This window comes from Tinamus guttatus, unplaced genomic scaffold (genome assembly GCF_059628265.1).
Source record: "Tinamus guttatus ecotype Peru unplaced genomic scaffold, ASM5962826v1 Tinamus_guttatus_pri_ptg000272l, whole genome shotgun sequence".
NCBI lineage: Eukaryota > Metazoa > Chordata > Aves > Tinamiformes > Tinamidae > Tinamus > Tinamus guttatus.
In genome coordinates, this window is record NW_028288806.1 from 294957 (window position 1) to 317035 (window position 22079).

Genomic DNA, 22079 nt, shown 5'->3' on the forward strand with positions numbered 1-22079 from the left:
ATATCAGTACAGGAGCCCCTCAGACTGCACGAGAGCTTGTATAGGTTATTTTTTGCTGCTTTGAGGTGGTATAAGTGTCCCACTAGTCTTTATGTGCTGCCCCAGGCCATGGGGCTGAAGCTGAAGGAAGACAAATGAATCACAGCAGAGGTGGCAGGGCTGCTGAGCTGCAAGAAAAGAAGCTCCTCTGCAGCAGTATGATGTCTTTCCACATACCAAAGTGCAACTGCCACACTAAAGAGACTTCAGACCTGGTGGGAATCTCTTAGGGGAGCAGGAACTTTGACTTCTCATTATTACAGAGTGAAATCGTGATTTTTTTCTGCCTTTTTTTTCTCATCTTCATGCAGGCAAAACTTCCATGTGAACTGCGAGGAGGCATGAATGAATAAGGAATGCAGACAGTAAGGGAGGAAAGGTGAGAATCTGTTTCTTGTGCTAAGGGTCATATGACAAGGGATTTACTGGGGCTATCTTGTCCATGCAGCGCTAGAGGAATTCGTAATACAATTAAGGAAAGCAGTACAGATTATTTACTATGCTAAAAGTAATAAATATAAGGATACTCACTGGAGCTGAGTGTGGTTCTCCGCTTACACCTCTACTCTGGGGTCTGTAAATCCACGTTTGCCTTCATTAACCAAAGTAGGCCTCTCAGTTCTTGTGTGCCAGACCAGCACCTACAGGGAATCACAAAGAAAGCTGAGGGCTCTGGATGCCATGGAAACACTGAGAGCAGCAGACAGGATCCTGAGCAACCCGGAGCTCAGAATTGTTTGAAGCATTGCGTTTCAAAGGACTTGACTCAGGACCTTGGGGAGACTTTGTAAGTGCGTGAGAGAGTAGTAAGGAGGAGAGATTGTTCTGGACCAAACCCCAGGCTCAACCCTCTGCTAATCCTCTTGAATTTTGGAGAAGAAATCAAGGTGTGAATTATGCAGCAGAGAATCACAGAATCACAGACTGCTTAGGGTTGGAAAGGACCTCTAGAGATCATCTAGTCCAACCCCTCTGCTCCAGCAGGGACACCTAGAGCACCTAGAGGCTCTTTATTAACACAATTACAGCGCATAGCACTAAATGTTCCTTGGCATTCATTGAATTTCTCATCTGCAAAGCATTTGACAGGCTCTGTCTATCATCTCCCTCAGCACGTTTCTGAGCTGGTGTGCTCTGGTGCAAGAGCAGGCACAGTGAAAGGTGAGTGGGACATAGCAGGAGGCCACAGGAGAGGCCAGAGCCAACCAAGGGACATCTTCAATGTCTCTTGCCTTGCTCACCTTTGTGCAGTTGGCTGCTTTTGGCTCCAACCCATCCATAGTCACCAGGTCCTTCAGCAAACTGGTTTCCTGGTAGCCTCCTTTAACTCCCTCCAACTTGAAACTGGCTTGAGGCTTCTCCAAGATTAGCTTGATGCTGATGGCAAATCCAGCCATGTCAATAGCGAAGGGTCGGTTTGGGTCAAAGACGGTTTTCCAGCCCACCACCTTTCCTGCTGGGCTCACTTTGGGGGATTCATAACGCAGGCCGCCAACGAAAGCCACTGGCCAGACTGACACTCTCCTTGTGTAGCGCATCTATGAGACAGAAGGAAACTGCCTTGTGAGAATTCAGCCCTGTGACGTTTGTTCCAGCCTGTTCATGTACCATCCCCTGTATTACTTGGCACCTGTCCTCCCCCATTGGCTTCCTACACAATCACGCAGCTCTAGGCTGCACATGCTCCTCTTCCCCAGTGCTACTGCTTGAAAAGCTACAGCCTGCTGTGCCATGAGCTCTGTTTTAACGCATTCTTCTGCCCTGAACCCCCAAATTCACTGTGTTTTATTACCCATATTCTGTCTCCCAGAAGATGGAAGACCTTGATTTCTGATCTCATCTGAACTTTTGTAAATTTTCTAAACAGAAACATGCCAAACACTACTTTTGCTGGGTTTCTATCTCCCTGCTACCAACTTCACTCACATCATTTTCACTTCTTTTTAAGTAATCTTCTTCCCTCATTGATGCATCCTTACTGTTGTCCTTACTTAAGCACTCTGTCCTTACTTAAAGCATCTTCCTACCCTCACCTCGCCTTGTTCAACCATCTGTGGCTACTTCCTAAGAGTGTGTTTTTTTGTTTTTTGAAATTGTCTGAAAGGATTTAGAAATAAATAAGAAAAGATGAGCTTAACAGAGATCTAAAAATTGTGAAAACTTGAAGTGTCTTCTGATGCATAACACAGGATTTTGAGTGGCGTATTACCGCTTGGCTTAAATTGGTGACAAGTTTTTACTGAAAAATCATCTTTGCAAGTGTGCAAAAGACTGGATGTCTCACAAAAGCCAAGACACCAAGAGAATTCTGGGCAAGCTTTTCTGATACCAGGAATACAGCTCTTTTGTAATGGTTGGAATGCAGAATACAAAAGCGCAGGAAAGGGGAACAAGTGGATTAGGCAGTCAGTCAACTTTTTTAACATTGCTACAACTGTGAAGATTTATGTTCACTTGGTAGTCCTGTCCCCGAGATCTCTGTAAGTGCAAACAGGACTTTGCCTTGAGAGGTCTAGTTGTACAGGTTTGTAGCTATATTGTGTTTTCTCTCCCATGTGATTTTAGGGTTCCTACCTCTTCAAAGAGCTCGAGGCTGTAGGTGTTATCATCATCTGCAAAATACACTACCCCTTCTGGTGGTGCAGAGTTGCTGAAGCTGTTCCTCAGCCAGTGCAGCCCCAGGTTCCTCTGTAATGTCCCCCTTGGGGTGTGGGATGGGATCCAGGACAGGCCCAGCTTCAGACTCTTGGGGGTCTCCACATTGAGATGGGTGAAGTTAAGCCCTGCCTTCTCCAGCAAGTTGGATACCAGGTTGGTCCTCCGGGGCGAGTCCTCCACCACCACCCAGTGTAGGTTCTGCACGTGTAGGAACGTGTTGGCTAATCGAGTCAGCTCAGCTTTTTGCACTGGCCGGGTGTAGGTCGGAGTGATGACAAAGATGATTGGCAAGGTGTCTGACCATGGGGGAGGCCTGGAGTACACATAATTCTGGATGACTTTGGGCGTTGCCACCAAGCTCTGCTGCTGCCGAATGCATGACGGGAAGCCTTCCTCTCTCAGTGCTGACGTGCCGTTGACAAAAGCTTTAGAGGTTACATTCTCATCTGTATCTTCTGGGGCAAAAGGAAGGAGGCAAGAAGAAGAAAGGTGTTAAGAAACTAATCACTGCAGGGTTACCACCTCTCCAGGGGAGCTGGCGACCTGCCTCTCTACAGTCTGCCCAAGGCAACCCCCTTCTTGGAGTGCTCGCTCTCACAGGAGTGCTCGGCACAGCAGCCTGCTCTCCCTGAAGCTGTCTTAGGGAGCATTTTTAACATGCTCTTAAGAACAGCCTGGGTGCCTGCTGTAGCCAGACACTGAGGGTGCCCTTGAACAACTTTATCTTGGTTTAACTCACTCTGTGAGGGAGAGTTTTATAGCGAGGGCTCTCACCAACACCCGTCACGGCCAGGGGCATGCCAACAGCAGAGCTCTTACACTTACTTCTCAGGAGGCTGAGGTAGCGGGTGGTTGGGTACTGATGCCACAAGGTTAGGAGGAGAGCCCATGGCAAGGCAATGAGGAGCGTGGTCAGCAGGTTGCGTCTCCTCAGCATGCTGCCGAGAGCTTCCGATGCCCAGGCATCTCTCTACCTTTCAGAGCAAAGAGAAAAGAGAAAGGCCTCGGAAATACTAACCACCATAAGCACTAGGGCAGTAAAATCAGAACCAGACTCAAAACACTGGGTTTGGTTTGCTTAGGGAGAGGCATAATAAATGCTGGACATTATTATACAGCAAAGCATTTCTTGAAATACAATTACAAGGAGCCCCCCTTAGGTTGCAGGCCTAACAATTCCTCTGCTATTGAATCTAAGCTTTCATCTATCTATGTTGCTGTAAAGAACCTCCTGTTGCCTAGAGAGGAGCCAGCTGTCCTTGACTCAAGGTTGTTCATCTTACTGAATCCAAGGTCCAAGAGGACTGTTACTTGCCCCCTTTCCAGAGAAGTGTTCATTCCTGAGCTTAGTGGTAAACATTTTATGGGTTTAATTGGTGGAATTATTTAAAACTGTGTGAAAGATTTGCATTCATGAATAATGCCAGTGGGCAAAACAAAGAGAAAATGTCAGGGGTCCTAAAGAATCCTAGTTTCCTTTTCATTCTTGCATCTTAATTCATTTTCCTTATGCAGATGCATTGATGCAGTCAATAACCGCACCACTATCTACTAAGTTTTCCGCAAAGCCCCTGCCTCAGTCATTCCACAGTGCTGGTGGTGTTTGCTGAAAGTTTAATTAGTCCAGATCTCTTTCTACTGCTGGCATGCAGTTTTTGGCCACTGCATCATTTATTTTATATCACAGATTTGAGAATACTTTAACTTCCTTTATAGTATTTCCATAATGTACACGACCGGGAGATCTAAGGAAACACAACAGTTAACATTTGGTTTCAACCCCAGTACCCATAGGTGAGAGGAACTAAAGAAAAATAAAATTCAAGGACAAAAGTACCAGGAATAACCAACAACAAGGGGTGCCTTATTGACAGGCACTCCAAACTACAGCAACTCTGTGCTTCTTTCTTTTCCCAATTGTTGAGCACCTTCAGATGGTCAATTTTATTGATGAACCAGCCAGCTCATCTGAAAATCGGATCCTTGGCTTCTCAAGGCAGGCTGGCCTTCACCAGTGTCCAACTTTAATGATCACTTTGGAAAATACAGACTGAAGTCCTTGGATGTCTGCTGCAGACCACTTGTTCAGAGACACAACTCAGTGCTGTATAAAGTCATGATGTGATGAGATCCCTGGCTTCTCTGTTTGAAGATGCTTCATAGCCTTTGTGCATAAGTCATAAGAGCACCCGATCTCAGAGATGAATCCTGGAGGTGCAGCATGCACAGTGCATGTATGACTCGACACAATGTCAAGAACATTTTCCTCCATTTGTTAGCTTCTCTTTAGTCTCACTGTCGCTACTAAAGCTCCCAATCCTGTTATCACAACTCCAGCAACAAAGGCAGTGCTGCAGGTAGAGTGATCCACTTTTGCTCCTGCAGACCAACGGCCCAAGGAAACATTGAATGGTACAAAGCGGCTTGTTGCCATCTGAAGACATTTTGCTATCACTCCAAGCAGGTTGCCTGATGCTTGATTGGGACATGCATTTGCTAGATTTTATTCCCTTCCCTCCTGATAACATCTGTGGTCTGTTTCCTCTTGAGTTCCTTTCTGATGTCAAATATTTCTCCAGAGGACTTCCTTCCTACAAAAGAGATGCTCCCTGGAGGCTAAAGGAGGCATAAAACTTCCATTAACCTCCTATAGAAACATTTCCATTGGGAAACTGCAGTCACACTCCCAGGGAACTGGAGAGCTGCTGTATGATACAGAGCCTCCAGCCTCACTTACTCTCCTAGACTGAAGGCAGGTTGAGGGAAGAGGGCCATGGCATCACGTTGACACAAAAAGAAGGAAAGAAGCTCAAATTGGTTGGCTCTAAATTCTTGCTTTGCCTTGGTGCCGGGCTCATCAGTGCCCTACCACCAGTAACTCAAACTTGTTTCAGTCAGATTTGACAGAAGGATATCAGATACCAACTGCACTCTGCTGGAGCCATTCCTATAGGCAACCTACCTCCATGCTCCCCAGACCAGCTGTGCATGGTGATAATCCTTTATGCCCCATAGCCAATCAGTCAGGAAACAACTTGGTGGGTTTTCTTCTATCTTCAAACTATGGAAAGCCAATCAGGCAGTGGTCCAAAGGACCTGCATGCCTGGGGCTGCACAGAAGTGTTTTGGTGATGCCAACAGCAGTTTTCTGTGGCAAATATGCTAGCTCTTTATGACTTCTTTGCTTTCTCATGCCTGGGTCAAGGGCTGGTACAAGAGGCACCTTCAAGCTCTGTTGCCAAAGGTGTAGGAAAGTTATACGTCGAAGCTGGATGCAAGGCAGGATGGTGTTACACACACAGAGGCCGCTTCCCCCGGCAGGAAATCTCCTTCTCTTATTGGAGAAGCAGCACAGAGCAAGGCTTCCTGCACTCTGAGCTGTCAGAACAGGCAGAACCACCAAAGAAATCCAAACCCCACAAAATAAAGGGGGGGTTCTGTGTTACCTTGTAATGGCAGCAGACACCCAGGTTCACCCAGGCCCTCGTTTGGGTGCCATCACAGCCCCTTGCCTGCTCAGGGATGCCTGGAATTACAAATGGCCTTGTGCCAGCATCTCCTCAGGCAGCCAGCAGTTTATTTTTTTGTTTCCCATTAATAAAAGGCCTAAACTGTACAGGCACCGTCTCTGTGCAGCAGGGCTGTCACTAGTGCAAGCACAAGTCACTGCTGGAGGGAAGGCAAGAAGGAGGTGGCAGTGGAAGCTGCACTACCAAGAGGGCAAAGAGGACAACAGGTCAGAGCTAGAGGAGCTTTAACAATTTCTCTTTCTAGTTCTTTCCTTTTTCTCACAGACAGCCCTATTCATGCTTCCCAAACACTGAAAACCATCAGAGGTGGTGTCTGTGTGTCCAGCTTGCCTGGTGCTCTTTGCTCGTTTATCTCTCCGTGCACCTTCTTTCTTTTGCTTCTTGATAGCATGTGATGCTGAGGAAGTTAAACCCTGCAAAAAGCATCAGGTCACCTGGGAACTTCACAGGAGTCCAACTTCAATCCTGTTTTTCGAAAATCTGTCTTGAGATATTTTATTTCCTCTTTAAAGCCTTACCCTCCCCCTTTGCCCCATCATGCTGGTGCTCTTTTCTCTATTCCTGTATATCTCTCTCATCATCTTTTCCTCAGTCTTTAGGAGTCTCTGTTCCTCCATGTTTCCAGGACCAGAAGTATCCGCTGGCCTCCTAATAGCACTAACCTTTGTCTTGCCTCCTTCCCCACACAAAGGCTCTTTGCATTTTCTTAATGGCCACTGCACACAGAATACTTCCCACAAAGTAGTCCATTAAAGCGTCAGTCCATCCTCTTGAAAACACTGCATCAAAACCGAGTCACGCGCCAGTGCCTCTGGGTAGGCTGCTGATGGCCCCACTGGGGTTTATGGAGGTTTATTGCACATATTTTTACCTACCTCTTATAATTAAAAACAAAGACCCCTAAGTGGCTCAGATTAATTGCATGCCTGGCTGGCAGGCACGAGTGCATGTATTCTTGGCACAGCCAGCTGCCTTCCCTCTGCCTCTAAACCTATTCATAGCAGATTCCACTAAATAGATTTGTAGATCACAAGAAAATTTTATGATCATCTAGACCCAGCTCCCACAATCATCCCGTAATATCATCCCGTAATTCCCGGGTTTAGACTGCAGAGGGCAGGGACTGTCTCCTAATGTGCTTATACAGCCTTGTACTGATCCCAACAAGGGCCTTTGGATGCAATTGCAATACAAATATTATTGATTAGACTTTCTTGCTGTCTCTTCTCCTCCTTTGCTGTTTTCCCTTTCCTACCTACCCTCCTTCCTCCTCCCTCTTCTTTTGCTTTTTTCTTCCCAGTGTCTCCTGCAGTCCTTGCTTGTGTTACGCACCCTTAACAACATTAGCTGGATGTTTGATGGATGCCTTCAATATGCTGCCTGTAGCCTTCCTGAGCTGTTTTCCAATTACACATCCCTCTTCTTAATTTCATCCATCAATCTTCTGTTCCCCACTAAAAATAAACAAATGTACGTGCACACACACACACGCTTGCGCGTGCACGCACACACGGGCGCAGCACGAAGCTGGCCATGCGGAGGACAAAAGGTTTCTTGTGCTACGTGAGGCTCACCAGCCTTTGTCAGGCTTCTCAATTCCCAGGACACAGCGGTGCCCGCACTCTGTGGAGCACTGGGCTGCTGCAGAGGGCACTAATCCGAAAGCAGTCGGTGGAGGAGAATGAGAGAAGCACACGGGGAAGGGCCTAAAGACGAGCCTGGGTGCCCCAGGGTGATGCTGAAGAGAGGCACAACGCAGCTGTAGCTCAGGGCGTCCCGTAGGACAGACCCTTCCGTCTGTCGCTGACTAATTACAGACGCGCGATACAAGCTGTATTAAGCAGCGCAGGGCAGACGCTGGGAGAGGGCTCAGGATTCCAGGGCTGGGAAGCAACATGGGCAGCCTCGTTGCTCAGATAAGAAGTAACTTTAAGACACTTAATTTTGTGACTTGCACCCTGATCTACAAAGGATTTTAAAGGACACATCTGTGGGTGAAAGGCAAAGAAAAGTAAAAGCTAGGGAGAGGCCTGGCTTACTGGGGTTTATGAGGCTGATGTGAGTTCAGGAGCCTGGGATTTTGTTATAGCCCTGTTAAAAAACATGCTCAATTTACTCCTGTTTTGATAACTCAAAAGTTATTAGAATCACCCCAAGTTAGGTAGATTTCAAAACACTAGACCCATTGGATTTATCTTTTCTCTGCAAGGAAAGCTATTTTGCAGCCTCTGGGTCAGGGCAGCGACCTCAACCCCAGGCAAATGTATGTGTCTTCTCAGACACAACCCCTTGTTTTCACAGAGGGACAATTTTCAGAGTTCACACTGCTCCCCAAGAACCTCTCGCCACTCAGTGCACAGACTCGCACCCAAGGCGAACTCATCTCAGCTGACAGGGCGAAAGTTTCAAAGCACACCCCGTAATCTTGGCTTGTAACATGTCTGCAAGCCTGCTCTTCTGTGTGTACCTTGCAAGGAAAGAGGAGGTGGAGAGGGGAAGAAAGGGACAGAAGAGAAGCAGAGCTGCGGGCAGGTGTGGATGACTTGCTTTCAGGCACCAGGAATGCCAGCAGCATTTGGGGGTTGTTTTGTCTGCATTTGGCTGTATCCCCCCCGCCAGCCCCTGGCCACCTTGAGGAAATCCATGCAGATTTCATGAGGTCCCTAACTCCCAGTGCGGGAGATGCGATGCTGAAGGCAGAGCAGGGAGCTTTCAATTATTGATGAGAGCGACCTCTCTTTAAACAAGGAATGCATAATTCATGCCAGCGCCCGTATTTGTGGCCATCAGCAGCCGCTCCGTCTCTGCTTGCTGAAATCCACAGAAAGTTGCCGTTCCCTGGCCTCTGTCCCCTCAGGCTCATCCCACAGAGCCTTAGGTCAGGCAAAATTCTGTAGCTCTTGTAATAGTCTCCTGCCATAGTTAGGTGGGAGGACAGACTGAAGGAAAGACACAAGTGGGTGGGCTGAGTTTTGGCTAGAGGAAGGGGGAATTAGTGTGCAGAGTCACGACAGGACATTTCTCAGCATTGGGACTCCCCAGACTCTGAGACAGGTCATGGGGCCCGTGTAGAACAGAAAGAACAGATAAAATCTAAAGGATGGCGCTGGAGGGGTCACCTAGAGCACCATTTCTTGTGGGGAGTGGGAAATGGAAGGTGAGAGCTGGTTTTCTAGCCAGATGGCAATTTTCTGCTGGAATTGGGTAACTGAAAAACAAAACACTACAAAACAAACCCACACCTCCCCTCCTCGCAGAGGAGAGGAAGCTGTGTTATTCTGGGGACATTTTAATGGTGAATCAAGGAAGGGAATGGCTCTTTTCTAACCCCATGGCTGAGACTTTGGTTCCCAAAAGCACAGGTACTGCAGACGTAGGTCAAGTAGCTGAGGACCGAATCTCTCCTCTGCTGCGGAGCTTGTGAGCAATGCCAGGCCAGCCATTCCTGGCATCCGTGTGAGGGGAATAACAATATTTCACTAGCGCTTATGGGGAAGGAGCATGAGGCAGGAATAACCAATGTCCACTGAGAGCCCTGGGGAAATGAAAACGGGAGAACTATGAACACCGAAACAATGTGGGGAAGGAGGGCCAGGTCCTTCCCAGCGGCAGGAAGGCAGGAGCTAGCGGCAGCTGTGGGGACACCGTGCGTGGGCCCCACTATGCTCTGCCATTCAGCATGAGGCTCCCAGGGAGGCAATTTCCCCAGGAAGTGAGTCAGTTTGAGAGAAAGAGCCTCCTTTCCTAAGCCCCCACGTCTTCCTCAGATGCAGCAAAAGGCTCCATCCTGTTCTTGCCAGCGCTGGTCCCTTTGCCATATGGGACTGCAGGCACTTCAGCTCATCCTTTGCCTTGTGTTCCCCTCCCACTCCTCCACCCCCAGCGCGTCTCCGGGCCAAGCATCTTCCTCCAGCCTTGGGCCCGTCAGTGCCGCAAGCAGCTCTGCATGGCGCCTTTCCTCAGGGAGCGGAGCGGCTTCCCTATCCCAGCCAGGCAGCTCTTCGCTCAGCAGCACAAAGTGTGTGAGGGGGGAGCTACACTTTACACTCTTCCAAGGTAAAAAGGGGAAAAATAAAAGCGAAATGTGAAAAAATGTTGAGGCAGCTAATTAAATCTGCTGGCTGGGTCCTGTGGGAGCCAATACTTCTGAGGCAGCGCATGGCTCAGCCTGCGCTCCCCATTGAAACAAGGGTATCTGGGCCAGCAACAGGGATGGAGGGAGCCCAGTGAGGAAAAAGTCTGGACCTTGAACAAGACTGCACAGCCCAGCTACGTAGGGAACCTCTGAGAGCCTGAGAAAGGAGGTCTAACGTGATCCATGTTATTTTTAATCAGCCCAGACCCGTATGCCCTTCCCAGTCGACCTGCCCGGTCAGCTGCCACCTCCTGCACTTTGGCAATGCCAGTCTCCGAATCAGAGCAACTCAGCCCTCGACCCACTTCTGATTTTTCTGCGTCTCTGCTGCTTGTTCCTGACCAGACTGATAATTCAGGGGTGCCCAAAATACCCAGGGGAAGATTGGCATTTTGGGCCCAAACAGAAGCAGGAGGTACCAGATGCCTCTTGAGAAGGCCAGCTCTCTCCTGAGAGACCTGTCTGCCTGGAATTAGTTTATCTTAAAAGGAGCTCAGAGGTTTATTTAAGTCATGACTTCTCTCCCCCGCTGTCAGGCACTGGCAGAACTGAGGTCCTTTTCAGGCACTGGTGACTATTACAGAATATTCAGTTCAAATGTATCAGCATGAATCAGCCCAGTATCTGCATCATCAAAAAAAAAAAAAAAAAAAAAAAAAGCTTTATTTTTCTGAGGACGCAAAATAAGTCTAAGGAAGCAAAAACAATGCTGAATTGTTCCAAACTATCTGCACGTTTCATCCAGAGCTTACCCTATTGAGTTAACAGCTGAAGCCTGTTCAGCAGGAGTGGGAACTGTCATTTTTACAGGTTTCTTACAAAAGCAGAAAGGAAAAAAAAAAACATAGTATTTGCTTCCAGTTACTTCTTTTTTATTTATTTATTTTTTTCTCTCAGAGAAAAAGGCATGAGGCGTTGTTTGAAGGATAATTACATGTCACAGGTGCTTGTTTAGGGAAAAAAAAATCACGTTGGTCACAAGCTCCTTGTAAAGGCGTAAGGCATAAAGGCCAATGCTGTTCCTCTGGCAGTAGCCAGGATGCAGAAATGGGCTTTGATCTTAGCTGTGTGTCAATATGACATCAAATGCAGACCTCCAGAGGAACATACTACCCCTAATGCACACTCTTGATTGATTAGACAGCTTGTTTTCCTTCTGCTTTCAAAGCAACATCGAAACGTTCTTCCCCATTGGACTTCCCCCTTACTCCTACGGAAGGCAAAAGAGACCGAAGGAGAAACTCCTCTGCCTAAAATCATACCGTAAATGAGTGAAACAGCCATTACGCTTTTAAAACCCAGGCATTGCTAAAGATGTCAGACATCTTTCTGAAATGAAATGCTGACATTTTAATGGTTCCCATGTGTGCCAGCACCCTGGAAAATCAGAATCCAGATTCTTAGTGCATGAAAACAGCTTGGAGCAGATGATGTCTGCACCATCACACAAGATATGGGCAACAGCCACTCACAGCTTTGATTTGGGAATGCTGCTGAATTACATGATCAATAGGCATAATGCAAACAGCAATCTGGGCAGAATATTTTGGAGGTGGCCGGCCCATAGATTAACCCAGAATGTTGCCACCAAATCAAGCAGACATTAGTTAAGTTAGACATGGACTGAGGAGAACGCTTTGGCCTACTTGATGGACATTTTTGCTGTTATAACTCTCTGGTCTGCATGAAATGTGCTAGTTCTGTAACTATCTGTGATAGTCCCAAATGCTAATTCTGATATTTTTTTCCCCAAATAAATTATCAGCAGTCATTAAATTTGCTTCTTATCTTGCGGCATTCAAGTGCTGTGCAGAGAAAAATAAAGTGGTGCTTAGAGAATTTTCTTTTGTAATAGATATATGTTATGGTCCATTGCTTGATACCTCAAATGTCACACAATCTATAAGCTTGGGTTTGATTTAAAAGAAATGTCAGTATGAAAAACAGAAAAACAACAACAACAACAACAACAACAAAAAAAACAAAAAAAAGGAAAAAAAAAAAGAATAGTGCTTTTCCTCTGTATGTGAGATGAAGAGAGAGGAAGTGAGGGAAAGAAGTGGTATGAAGGTGTTAGCCAGTGTCCTCTTGGTACAGATATCCAAACTAGGTGCCAGGGCTACTATGGCATCTGAGACAGATCAATTCATACTTCCCACCCACTGGGAATGCCAGGAGGGCAGATAGCTCAATAGTGGAAATAGCTTAACTAGGCACCAAAAACAGCTGGCTAGAAAATACAATAGAAAGTTTTTATTTCTAGGAAAAAAAAAAAAGTATTGGAAAGCATTTAAGCAGTGAATTCGTTCTGGGGAACAGATGGAACTGAGGAGTCCTGAAGGCTAAATACCTGTTCCTGACAACAATTCAATCCAATGAGATGATGTTTTGGGTTCTGTTTTCCCATGTCTTTCACCTTTGAAATGAAGGAGGCTTGTCTGTTGGGAAGGCAAGGCTATGAGGGAATTGAAAAAAAAGAGCTTGCAGCACAAGAAACAAACTTTGCTGTCTTTCCTAGAGCCTACTAGGCTTGCTTGCCAACTCCACTGCAAATGAAAACCTAGACCAAAAGTGGCATCTCTAGGTCTCCCCTTGGGAGGACACCCTATGCTGTATTTTATTTAGGAGCTTATCTGTGAACTGGTGTGCCCCAGGATGCTCAAAACCTGGAATCAGTAAGGGGTTTATGCTACCCTCCAAGGTGCTTGGTTGTCTGCTCTATCCCTTGAGCTTGGAGTGTGATCTTTGCCTAAACACCAGCAAGCTACTACTGGTAGATGCTTCTTCCCAGCTCTTATATCTCTGTTCTCACAACTGCTGCCCTTCCTACCTTCTTCCCACATGCATGGGGTGACAGTTGACCTTGGGCAGAGTATCTGAGAAGCAGATGCTTTTAGCTGGCAGGGAGATGTGAACTGGGCTTTTTTGGAACTCTTGACTATACTTTGGATTTTGAATTCTTCTCTCCCATAGGGCCGCTCAGCAAGACCTATATCAATCTGCAAAAGTCTCCTCAGCACAGAGGTCAGCAATGATGGTCACATCTTAGCAAAGTGCTTAGCAGTGTCCTGTGCCTTCCCTTATAATAGGTGTGCTGATGTATTCCCAGGTACGAAGAAATTTGTTGTGTTTTCGTTAATGCTTCAAGAGTTGTGTTCTAAAATGAAAGTTAGAAACATCTTTTTCATTGTAAAGAAATTTTATACTATCATTTAATAATATGCCTGAAAGCTGTAGATTTTAGAAAAAAATAGCAAATAGAATGAGTTGCTAATCTGAACCGGAAATGCACAGGGATTCACAGTCCTGTGGGTTGCTACACCTTAAGAGGTGTTGGTACCCCAAAGTGCAGGGGAGACATATGAGTAAAGGCAGCAGATGGAGGAATATGTCACATGTTTTGACAAAATAGAGGTCACAGAAGGCGCTTTGGGAAGAGGGATGAAGAAGTTCCAAGGTGGCAGGGGCGGGGAAAATCACACAAAACGTGAGGGGATAAATGCTGGCCATGCTGAGGTCTGTCACTTGATAGCACTCACCAAATTACAAACAATTCCTGGTGTCTAAAGATCTGCCAGGTGACACCCTCACTAGCTGCTGGCAGTGGCTAGCAACCCCACACTCTTCTCATTGCTCCACATCAATAGGGACCTGGAGGGCATGCCTGAGGAAGGAAAGAAACTTAGCAGGGATGTTGGAGGATTAGATTTTATTAATTTGGCTCTGACTCTGCCCTGCCTATCCCTGAAATCAGGCTCAGAGGGGCTCATGTTCAAGTTCAGCAGATGCTGCCTGTGGGCTTTGTGGAGGTGCACAGGGATAATCAGAATCTGGTTTCTGTTTGCTTGCTAATTTGAGCCCCTGCTGTGAGATCTGGATGTTTCTGAGGATTTTATATTAGCTTTAATGATTAAAAAATTATTTCAATGCTTAGTGAGGAAGATGTATGATCTATCATTGAAGCAGCTTAGAAACAAGGCTCATTAGGACATGTATTAGTGCAGAAGGATACCCTTGCCCCGGTATCCTTGTGGAATGGCTATCCACTCATATAAACAAGATAAAGGTCTTTGCTGGCCTCCTCTGAGGCCAGAGGATAAAGCACTCAACTGTGAAACAAGATTTCTTGGTTCTTTTTCTGACTTAACTATGTGCATGTATGTGCATCTGGGCAAATCATTTCACCTGCTTCAGTGCCCGAGTTCTCCCACAGGTGAGATATGCACAACAATGTATAAGCAATTTGGGGAAATGGCTTTCAAGTGCCCAGGCTCATTACAGAAAGAAGTTTTGCAATGAATAAAGACTATCTTAGTACTTTGACAGTAGCTTATACTATCTTTAGGTATATCTTTTTATGTAACCTATATATCATATCTTACATAATTATATATCTTATCTACATAAGTTACTGATATGTATGTAAGTCTTTATCAATATACCTTCATATACCATATAGCATACACCATCCTCATGGTAGAGGCTTCACTCTGGAAACCAAAAGTACAGTTAACCAATTATAGGAAAGAACAAAGATCTCTTCCTAGCCACTTACCAACTGATAGTAACCATGTAGAGATGATAATAAGTGTTATCTGGATGAAAATAACTGATTTTAGACAAAGCCTAGCAAGATGTTTCTCCTAGCTTAAGGAGAGAAAGGGCCTGCCAGTTCCGGTCTGTAAGTGACATGATCTTATTTCACTTGCAGGAACACCGCCGAATACCGTGTTTGAGAGGAGAATCATACTACTGTATTTTATCTCCAGAGTCATTCATTAATCCTCTCAGATATTCATTAATTCTCCTTATTAGAAGAGAGAAACTGAGGTAGAGAGGAGTAAGTGGTTATAAAAGACAAAGACTTTCAGTCCAAAGCACAGAACTGAGACATTCTTTGCTCCTGGACCTAACGTGAGAACAATGTGTTCTACCTGAATGCACAGGCCTTGAGCAGACCTTTGTGTGGGATGAGGGCAGGGAAAGGTGAGAACTGAGGGAAGGAAAATTAGGAGAGGGAGCAGGAGAAAAGAGGAGGTCAAAAGGGATGACAGAGTGGGAGAAAAATAGAGGAGGAATGAACAGGGAGATGGAGTAGGGGCCGAGTGGGGTAGCAAGCAAGATGCACAGTCAGAGCAGGACCATCTGAAGTCTCTCTGAAGAGCTTGCCTATTTTGCCTCTGCATTTTTTCCTCTTTTTTTGTGATCTTGCCTTAAAATTGCAGGAATGTGGCAACACAGCATTGGCACTCTGATTTATTAATTCCATCCCGTCCCACGAGCCCATAAAACAAAAGCATCTGTGTTTGCTCAAGAGGAGCACATGAAGGGCCTCATTCACGTCAGAGGTGGAGAGGGAATCTGGCAGATATAGGGAAGTCATTGGCACCTCCTTCCTTTTCACCTTTGTGTGGATTTGGGGAGTGGGGGAAGGGCTGTGGGAGGAAGGATCTGGAGAGATGGAGGGCAGTAATCCAGGGCATGATGCATATGGAGGGAAAAAGCTAGGATCACCATGCAAGTCAGTATTGGTCAGAAAGAGGATGGAAGGAAGGATCTAACAAATACATTATTCTTGACCACCTCCAGGGAGGAAGCCATCTCAAAACCACCAAGTAGACACCATGGCTGGATCCTTTGCTTCCTCTTGGGCTGATCCAGCACTGTCTTAAAGAGGTGATACTTGACATAAGTTTGCCTTGAGAAACAGCACTTCTACTATGGTGACAACTAGGTCATTCAGGGAGCCATGAAGTCCCAGGGAGGCCAGTACTGCTGCCTAACCCATAGCTATGGAAATAGCCAGGTAATAATTGATTAAATCTGCCAACCACTGGAGAAATATCCTTTTCAAGCTATTTTTAACATGCTTTCAGAACATGAAGACGACACAGGGAGAGGGGAATATCATCTCTCCTACTTTACACACTGGTGCATCGAGGGGGAGGATAACGGGTGCAGGAGAACAGGCAACCTCTGCTCCCTCCCCATCAAGGATCTGTCTATGCCAGTCTAGAAACAGGTCCCAGGAGATTTTCTACCAGACAAAGAGGACCTTGGTAAGACCACATCTGTAGCTCTAATTTTAGAGGCAGTGCCTTCAGCAGCCAGTCTGCTCTGCAACACTGCCCTGGGAGCACCACCGCAGAGCGAGCAGGGTCTGCCAGGCCACTGGTGCCTGCCTGGCCCTGGGCTTTTCCTTCGTGTTCTCCCACACGAGGGCTGCCTAGGAGCAATCCTGCTTCGCTAGCAAAACATGATTCCCATGTGCCCTGCACTCCCACACACAAACCCACCGTGAACTTGCAGAATGAGACAGCATAGCTGCTCTAAAATCTTTTAGCCAGAGCTAAATATGTCCGACTGTTAACCCTGCTCAGCTCCAAGTAATATCAGTACTTCGCTTGGCTGGCGGCAGGAATAAGCGTCCTTGCTCTCAGTGCCAAGGGGTAACATCCGAAGGATGGGACAACACAGTTTTCTTTTGCAATGCAGCATTATTTATAAGGCAGCGCCACACAACTTTGCCAGGCTGCTGGCAGTCTATCCAAATCAACAGCACAGGCAGGGAAAGCAGCAGTGTAAGTACTACTGGACCACCTCAAATCTCATCAGAACTTACCCAGAACCCTCTCCAGCTGATAAAAAACAAACCGATGTGAGCTAAGTGTCAGCACAGAGACTGGTGAACATATTTTTTTTCACTTCTGCATAGAAATGAATATCAGAATTGTCCTAGTGATTTACACTCGAGCGTATGTCTGTCTCCTTTTGCCCCCTGCCTCTTACGCTGATCAATGCTGTGCATCTCAGAAGGTACAAGAAATCCTATGCAGGACAATTGAGAAACTTCAGTCTGAAGTAGATCTCAATCTCTAAGCTGCAACCTATCTGACAATGGATCTAGGATCCATCAAAATGCCTCCCCTTGTCTTGAATCCTGCATTGAATTGGCCCTGGCAGGATTCTGTGGCCATGAGTTCCATAGGGCACTACGTGTTGCAAGGCAATGGACTTTTTTTGAATCACCAAATTGCTACCTTTTGTATTTTTTCCTGATGCAACCCAGTTCGCCTACTAAGAGAAGAGATGCAGAAATCATTCATTCTCCATTCCACAATGTTCATGGCTTTGTTGTTTTTCCACTCTGATGTCACTACTAGCCTCACTTTAACAAATCCCTCAGTGCATAAGGCATTTGTGGGATTACCTGCTGAGAGAAGGGACAAACAGCAAGAAAAATACAATGTCCCCGTTGCTGAAGCTGTAGATGTCAACTCTGTGTCTCAGCCCATGAAAACTCTGTTTCCTGGGGAAATTTTGCTCATATTTCATACATTTGAAGAATTTGCAGAGCACAAATTTTTATCTCAGGGAGAAGGATCTGAGGCAGCCCTGAACACTGTGCGACAGAGGAAGCCAATCAGGCAGGTGGTTGAACACTTGCCAATACTGGCAAAACCAGATAAATCCTAGCTCTTAAGACCTACGGGAACATTAATGTCACTTGAGAGTGAGCTAGATAAGACTTCTTAACCAAGCTCTGAATTATGAGCCTGCTCAGCTTAAAACACAAAAGGATAAAGAAGCAACTTCTTTATAAACATATTGGTCACAAGCTGGGGTGCGATTTGGAGCAAGATTCCAGCTCGGGGGAAATCAGTAGGGTCTGACCAGTTTCCCTTCCGAAGGACGGGGTCTTTGCAGTCATGTCTGCTGCTGAGGAGGGTGACGCTGGCTCTAGGCCCCATATGTACTCTATATTTATTAGTCTCCTATGGCACCACCATGGTCCTGTTAGGCTGAGCCACTTCCCAGCTCCACAAGGGCTTCGCAGAGACGCAAACCTCGTCTGGGAGACCTGGGGCTGTCTCTGCAATGACGCCGTCGGCTGCGGTGTCTCCCTGTGTCAGCATGACTACCCCTGCCCTGCGCTCAGCTCCGTACGTGGGCAGGGAGTGCTCTTCCTCACGTATGCATGGCACTGGGAGATCTTCGGAGGGAAAGCTGTACTGATGAGCACGATACTTATTATGAGGCAGAAAGGACAGGAGCGAAAAAAGAAAAAAAAAAGCAGCAGAGTGATTTTTAGACTTCTCCAGCGCCCTGTAGGTGTGTTAGACCCCCACTCCCCCACTTCCAGTCTGGCTTATTACCACCTTTTTAGGCTTTTTCTTGTATAAGGAATAATTAAATACAAGGAGGAAGGGGACAGATATCATCTTTCCTGTGTACATCCTGCAGAATAATTGCAAAGCTTTCCGAGAGCGATTTTGCATGCTCAGTAAAGGGCATATTTGGAGCCTATCAAATATCTAATCCCTCACAGGCATACATAGGCTCACAGTGCATTTCAGGAGCTCTCTTTATTCCTGCCAAACATTGCCTTGCTGGAACAGAGAGGACAACAGAAGATGCTAAAGAGGAGGAAGAAGAGGCCTTGGAAAAGCTCTAGAAGGTAGATGGGTTCACGAGATGGCAACGCTGCCCTGAGGAGCTACCTTAGGTGTTGGTGGGGAGCTGGAAGTGATGGTGCCTGCAGCACTGGCACCCTGAAGGAGAGGGTCATCAGGAGCTGGAGCTATGAAGCAGAGGTAGAGCAGGCATGGAGAAACAGGGGTGAGCAGGGCAGTGATTGCCGTGGTGAAGAGGGGAGGAAGGAGACCTGGGTATAAAGGCTGCAGGGAACCCACTCCTCCCCACCACCAGCAAGCTGCATCTTAGACACGTCTTGGCTCTCAGAACCTAGGGACATATCCTGGCCTGTCACTGAAGCAGAGGGAGGATCCCCTCGGGAAGGCACTTCTTCCGGAGGAGAGGGTCTCGTAGACAAGAAGAAAGGATACCGCGTATCTGGGACACACGACTTTGAACTGCCTGGTAGCAACCTGGACACTCTGCAGGGGGGATACCGTGAAGCAGCACTGAAGTGCTGGTCACAGAGACGTGCCTGAACCACAGGAGGAGCGTGAATTTCAAGGTGACAGGGCTCTGTGACGTGGAGGTATATTCTCTTTCGCACACATTTAGCTGTTCTGCAGCTTTGTACAGCTCGCTAAGCAACAGCCTTCCTGAACGACCCCGAAACAAAACCCACAGGTGCAGGAGCGTTTTGTCTTTTAAAAAAACCTCTCCCTGAGTGCAAATGTCCTCAGCCCCAGTGCTTTATTTTCTATCCCATGTTTGTCTGGGGTCTTGCAGGTCAGACTGAGGCCCTTCGCTGTAGAGCTGGCTGCATTTCAGCTGTGCTGTGTCAGCAGGTTGGATTGGGTTGGAATTGCAAGGTTGCCTAAATGGCTTATCAATTATTGTAATTATTAATACTACATTGAAAAATGACAAAGAAGCCAAGAGCTTTAATTTGATATCTTCTGTTTTCTCAAATACCCAACAGTATGCTGGCTGCTGAGTGCATCTACCTCTGACACCACCCATCCTGCAAAGCCTTAATTCAGTGCAGACTGAAGTGCCCTGAAAGTGAAGCAGCTCCCAGGAGGCAGGGATGGAATCACGGCCACCGAGCTCCTGTCCTCATGCCGGGGCACTGTGTGCTCCACAACTAGCACTTATCCATAGAGCAAGCCTCAAATATACCCTGAGCAACTCCCAGGACATCATGGAGCAGACACCAGCCAAAAGCTACCCTGACCCCTAGATCCTGCTGTAAGGCACAGGGAGAAGGGGTTTGATGGCAGGCACAGCTACAGACAGATGCAACACATCTGTGGTCATCCGCAGCTCTGACAGTGCCCCTCCATGTCCTACAACCTTTCCTACTACCTGGAACAGGTCTCCATGTAATCCCTTACTAAGATATCTCACATCTGAGTAACGCTGATGTCTTTTTTTGCTAGGATTCATCTCCATGCACCCATCTCATCTCCTTCCTAGGCTTGTCTGAGATTCTCCCTCAGAAAGGGACTGTCCTTTGGCAGTCCAGGAACGCAGGGCATGCACCTCACAAGCTATTTTTCCCATTTGCGCCAGACAAGATTTGAACCCAAGTAAGAGGCGGATGAGCGGACTTACGTGCGGAGCTGCTGCTCCCGCCCGGGCTCTCTGCACGCGTGCTTTTTGCACGTATGCTTTTGCCTCCTTCCCGTCCAAGGAAGGAGCTGAAAGCACCTGCAGACGCCGCATTGCTCATGCTCCCCCACTCACTCGCTGTGCAAGCTCTAAGTTGCTGAACGGATGCTTATTGCCAGGCTTTGTTGCTGTGCTACAGAGCTGCTTGGTGCCAGCCTTGCTCCCTGGAAGGTCTGAACGCTTCTTCCTCCAAGCACTCACAGAAATTAGCCCCGTGCCAGGTCTTCCTGCAGGGTTATTGAGGGACTGGCTGCTTCTTCCCAGCCTTGCAGCACCTCTGGCATTGCTTCCTCTCCTGTGCACTAGCTCCTAGCCCTGCTTCTCCTCTCCCCTGGCCCCAAGCTGGACAGAGCAAGTGACAGGAGGGCAAAGCAAGTACTTTCCAGCTCACCTGCAAACATCCATCCAAACTTGGTCTCTCTACAGAGCCAGCAAGCACATCCCTGGCAGACACCTTGTGCCAGGCAGGGATGAAGAGGGACCGAGCTCTTCCCTAGCCCTCCACTTCCTCCTGCCTCTTCCTAGTTTTCTTCGCGCCTTCCTGCTCATCCTGCCCTCTCTCCAGAGTCTTCTTGCCTCCTTGTGGTGATGCTGGCCTTTCTTCAGCCACTGTCACCAGTCAACATAGTGAAATTGTGTCTCCCCTCCCTGCGCTTAGACCCTCTTCTTGGAGGGGCCCCAAACCTCCTGCTCTAGCTGAGGAGGAGGAGGGCTGCCCTAGCTGAGGAAGGCAGGGAGCAGCGCGCTCGGGGCACATAGCCATCGTGGCTGTGTGTGCTGGTTGCCTCTCTGTACTTTCACTTCTCCTACATCTGTCACAAAGAGGCACGATACAAACACTCGCTAGGGGAGCAATGTGCCTGGGACACCACGTTTTGATAAGCTGGTTAGAGAGTCCACCTTTTTTTTGCCCCCCTCCCCCCTGCTTCCCTCAAATGCTATAGCAATGGGTGGAAAGAAAATCAAGACAGGTGGCATCACCCTAAAGCTGGAAAATTCCAGTGTGGATGCTGAAAATTCCACCTTTTGAAGGGACTCAGGCGGTGGGGTAAGGAGATAAGGGGAAAGACAAGGGCTGCTCGTGAGGTTGACACCCTGATTTGGGTGCTGAGCTGAGACAAAGTTTGGGCGGGGGGGGGGGAGCTTTCGGTCCTGCTCTTTTCCGGCAGGACATGGTAGCAACGAAGCCGCTGGGCACCAGAGGGACGACAAGGTCACCCGCGCTCCGTGGAGCTCTCCCATCCCATCCCATCCCATCCCATCCCATCCCATCCCATCCCATCCCGATGCCGAGTACCTGGCGAGCTGCGCTGGCTCCGCGGCTCCGGGGCAGCTCCAGCGGGAAGAGGGCAGCCGGGGAGCCCCGCCGGGCTCCGCTCCGCTCCCGAGCCCCCGCGCAGCAGCTCCGCGCGCCGGGGCCGCCCTCCGGGGCAGCGAGGCGCGGGGAAGCAGCGGCGGCAGCGGCGGCAGCGCGGGCGGGAAGCGGCGGGGGAAGGCGGGCACGGAGGGAGCGAGGGAGGGAGGGACGAGCGGCCGGGGCTGCGCGCTCGGCGCATCCTTGGGCAGCACCGCCCCGGCGGGCGGCAGCCCCGCTCCGCTGCCCCCATCACCCCTTCCCCTGACACCCCTTT

At 47.9% G+C, this 22079-nt stretch overlaps 1 protein-coding gene across 3 annotated transcripts; it reads right to left on the bottom strand.

Annotated features, from left to right (window-relative positions):
• Positions 1-589: 589 nt before the first annotated feature.
• On the bottom strand, positions 590-21813 carry LOC104566932 (galactosylgalactosylxylosylprotein 3-beta-glucuronosyltransferase 1). 3 transcript variants are annotated; one of them, XM_088527275.1, is made up of 5 exons: positions 21746-21813; positions 3523-3671; positions 2614-3149; positions 1281-1577; positions 590-680 (listed from the first exon to the last, which is right to left on the bottom strand). In XM_088527275.1, the coding sequence occupies exons 2-5, from the start codon at positions 3632-3634 to the stop codon at positions 594-596; spliced, it is 1032 nt and encodes a 343-aa protein (XP_088383401.1). In that variant the 5' UTR covers positions 3635-3671; positions 21746-21813; the 3' UTR covers positions 590-593. The 3 variants fall into 3 exon arrangements, with proteins under 3 accessions (XP_088383401.1, XP_010212036.1, XP_010212038.1); XM_010213734.2 differs by having other exon boundaries at positions 2614-3152; XM_010213736.2 differs by having other exon boundaries at positions 2614-3152; positions 3523-3667; positions 21746-21801.
• Positions 21814-22079: the final 266 nt, after the last annotated feature.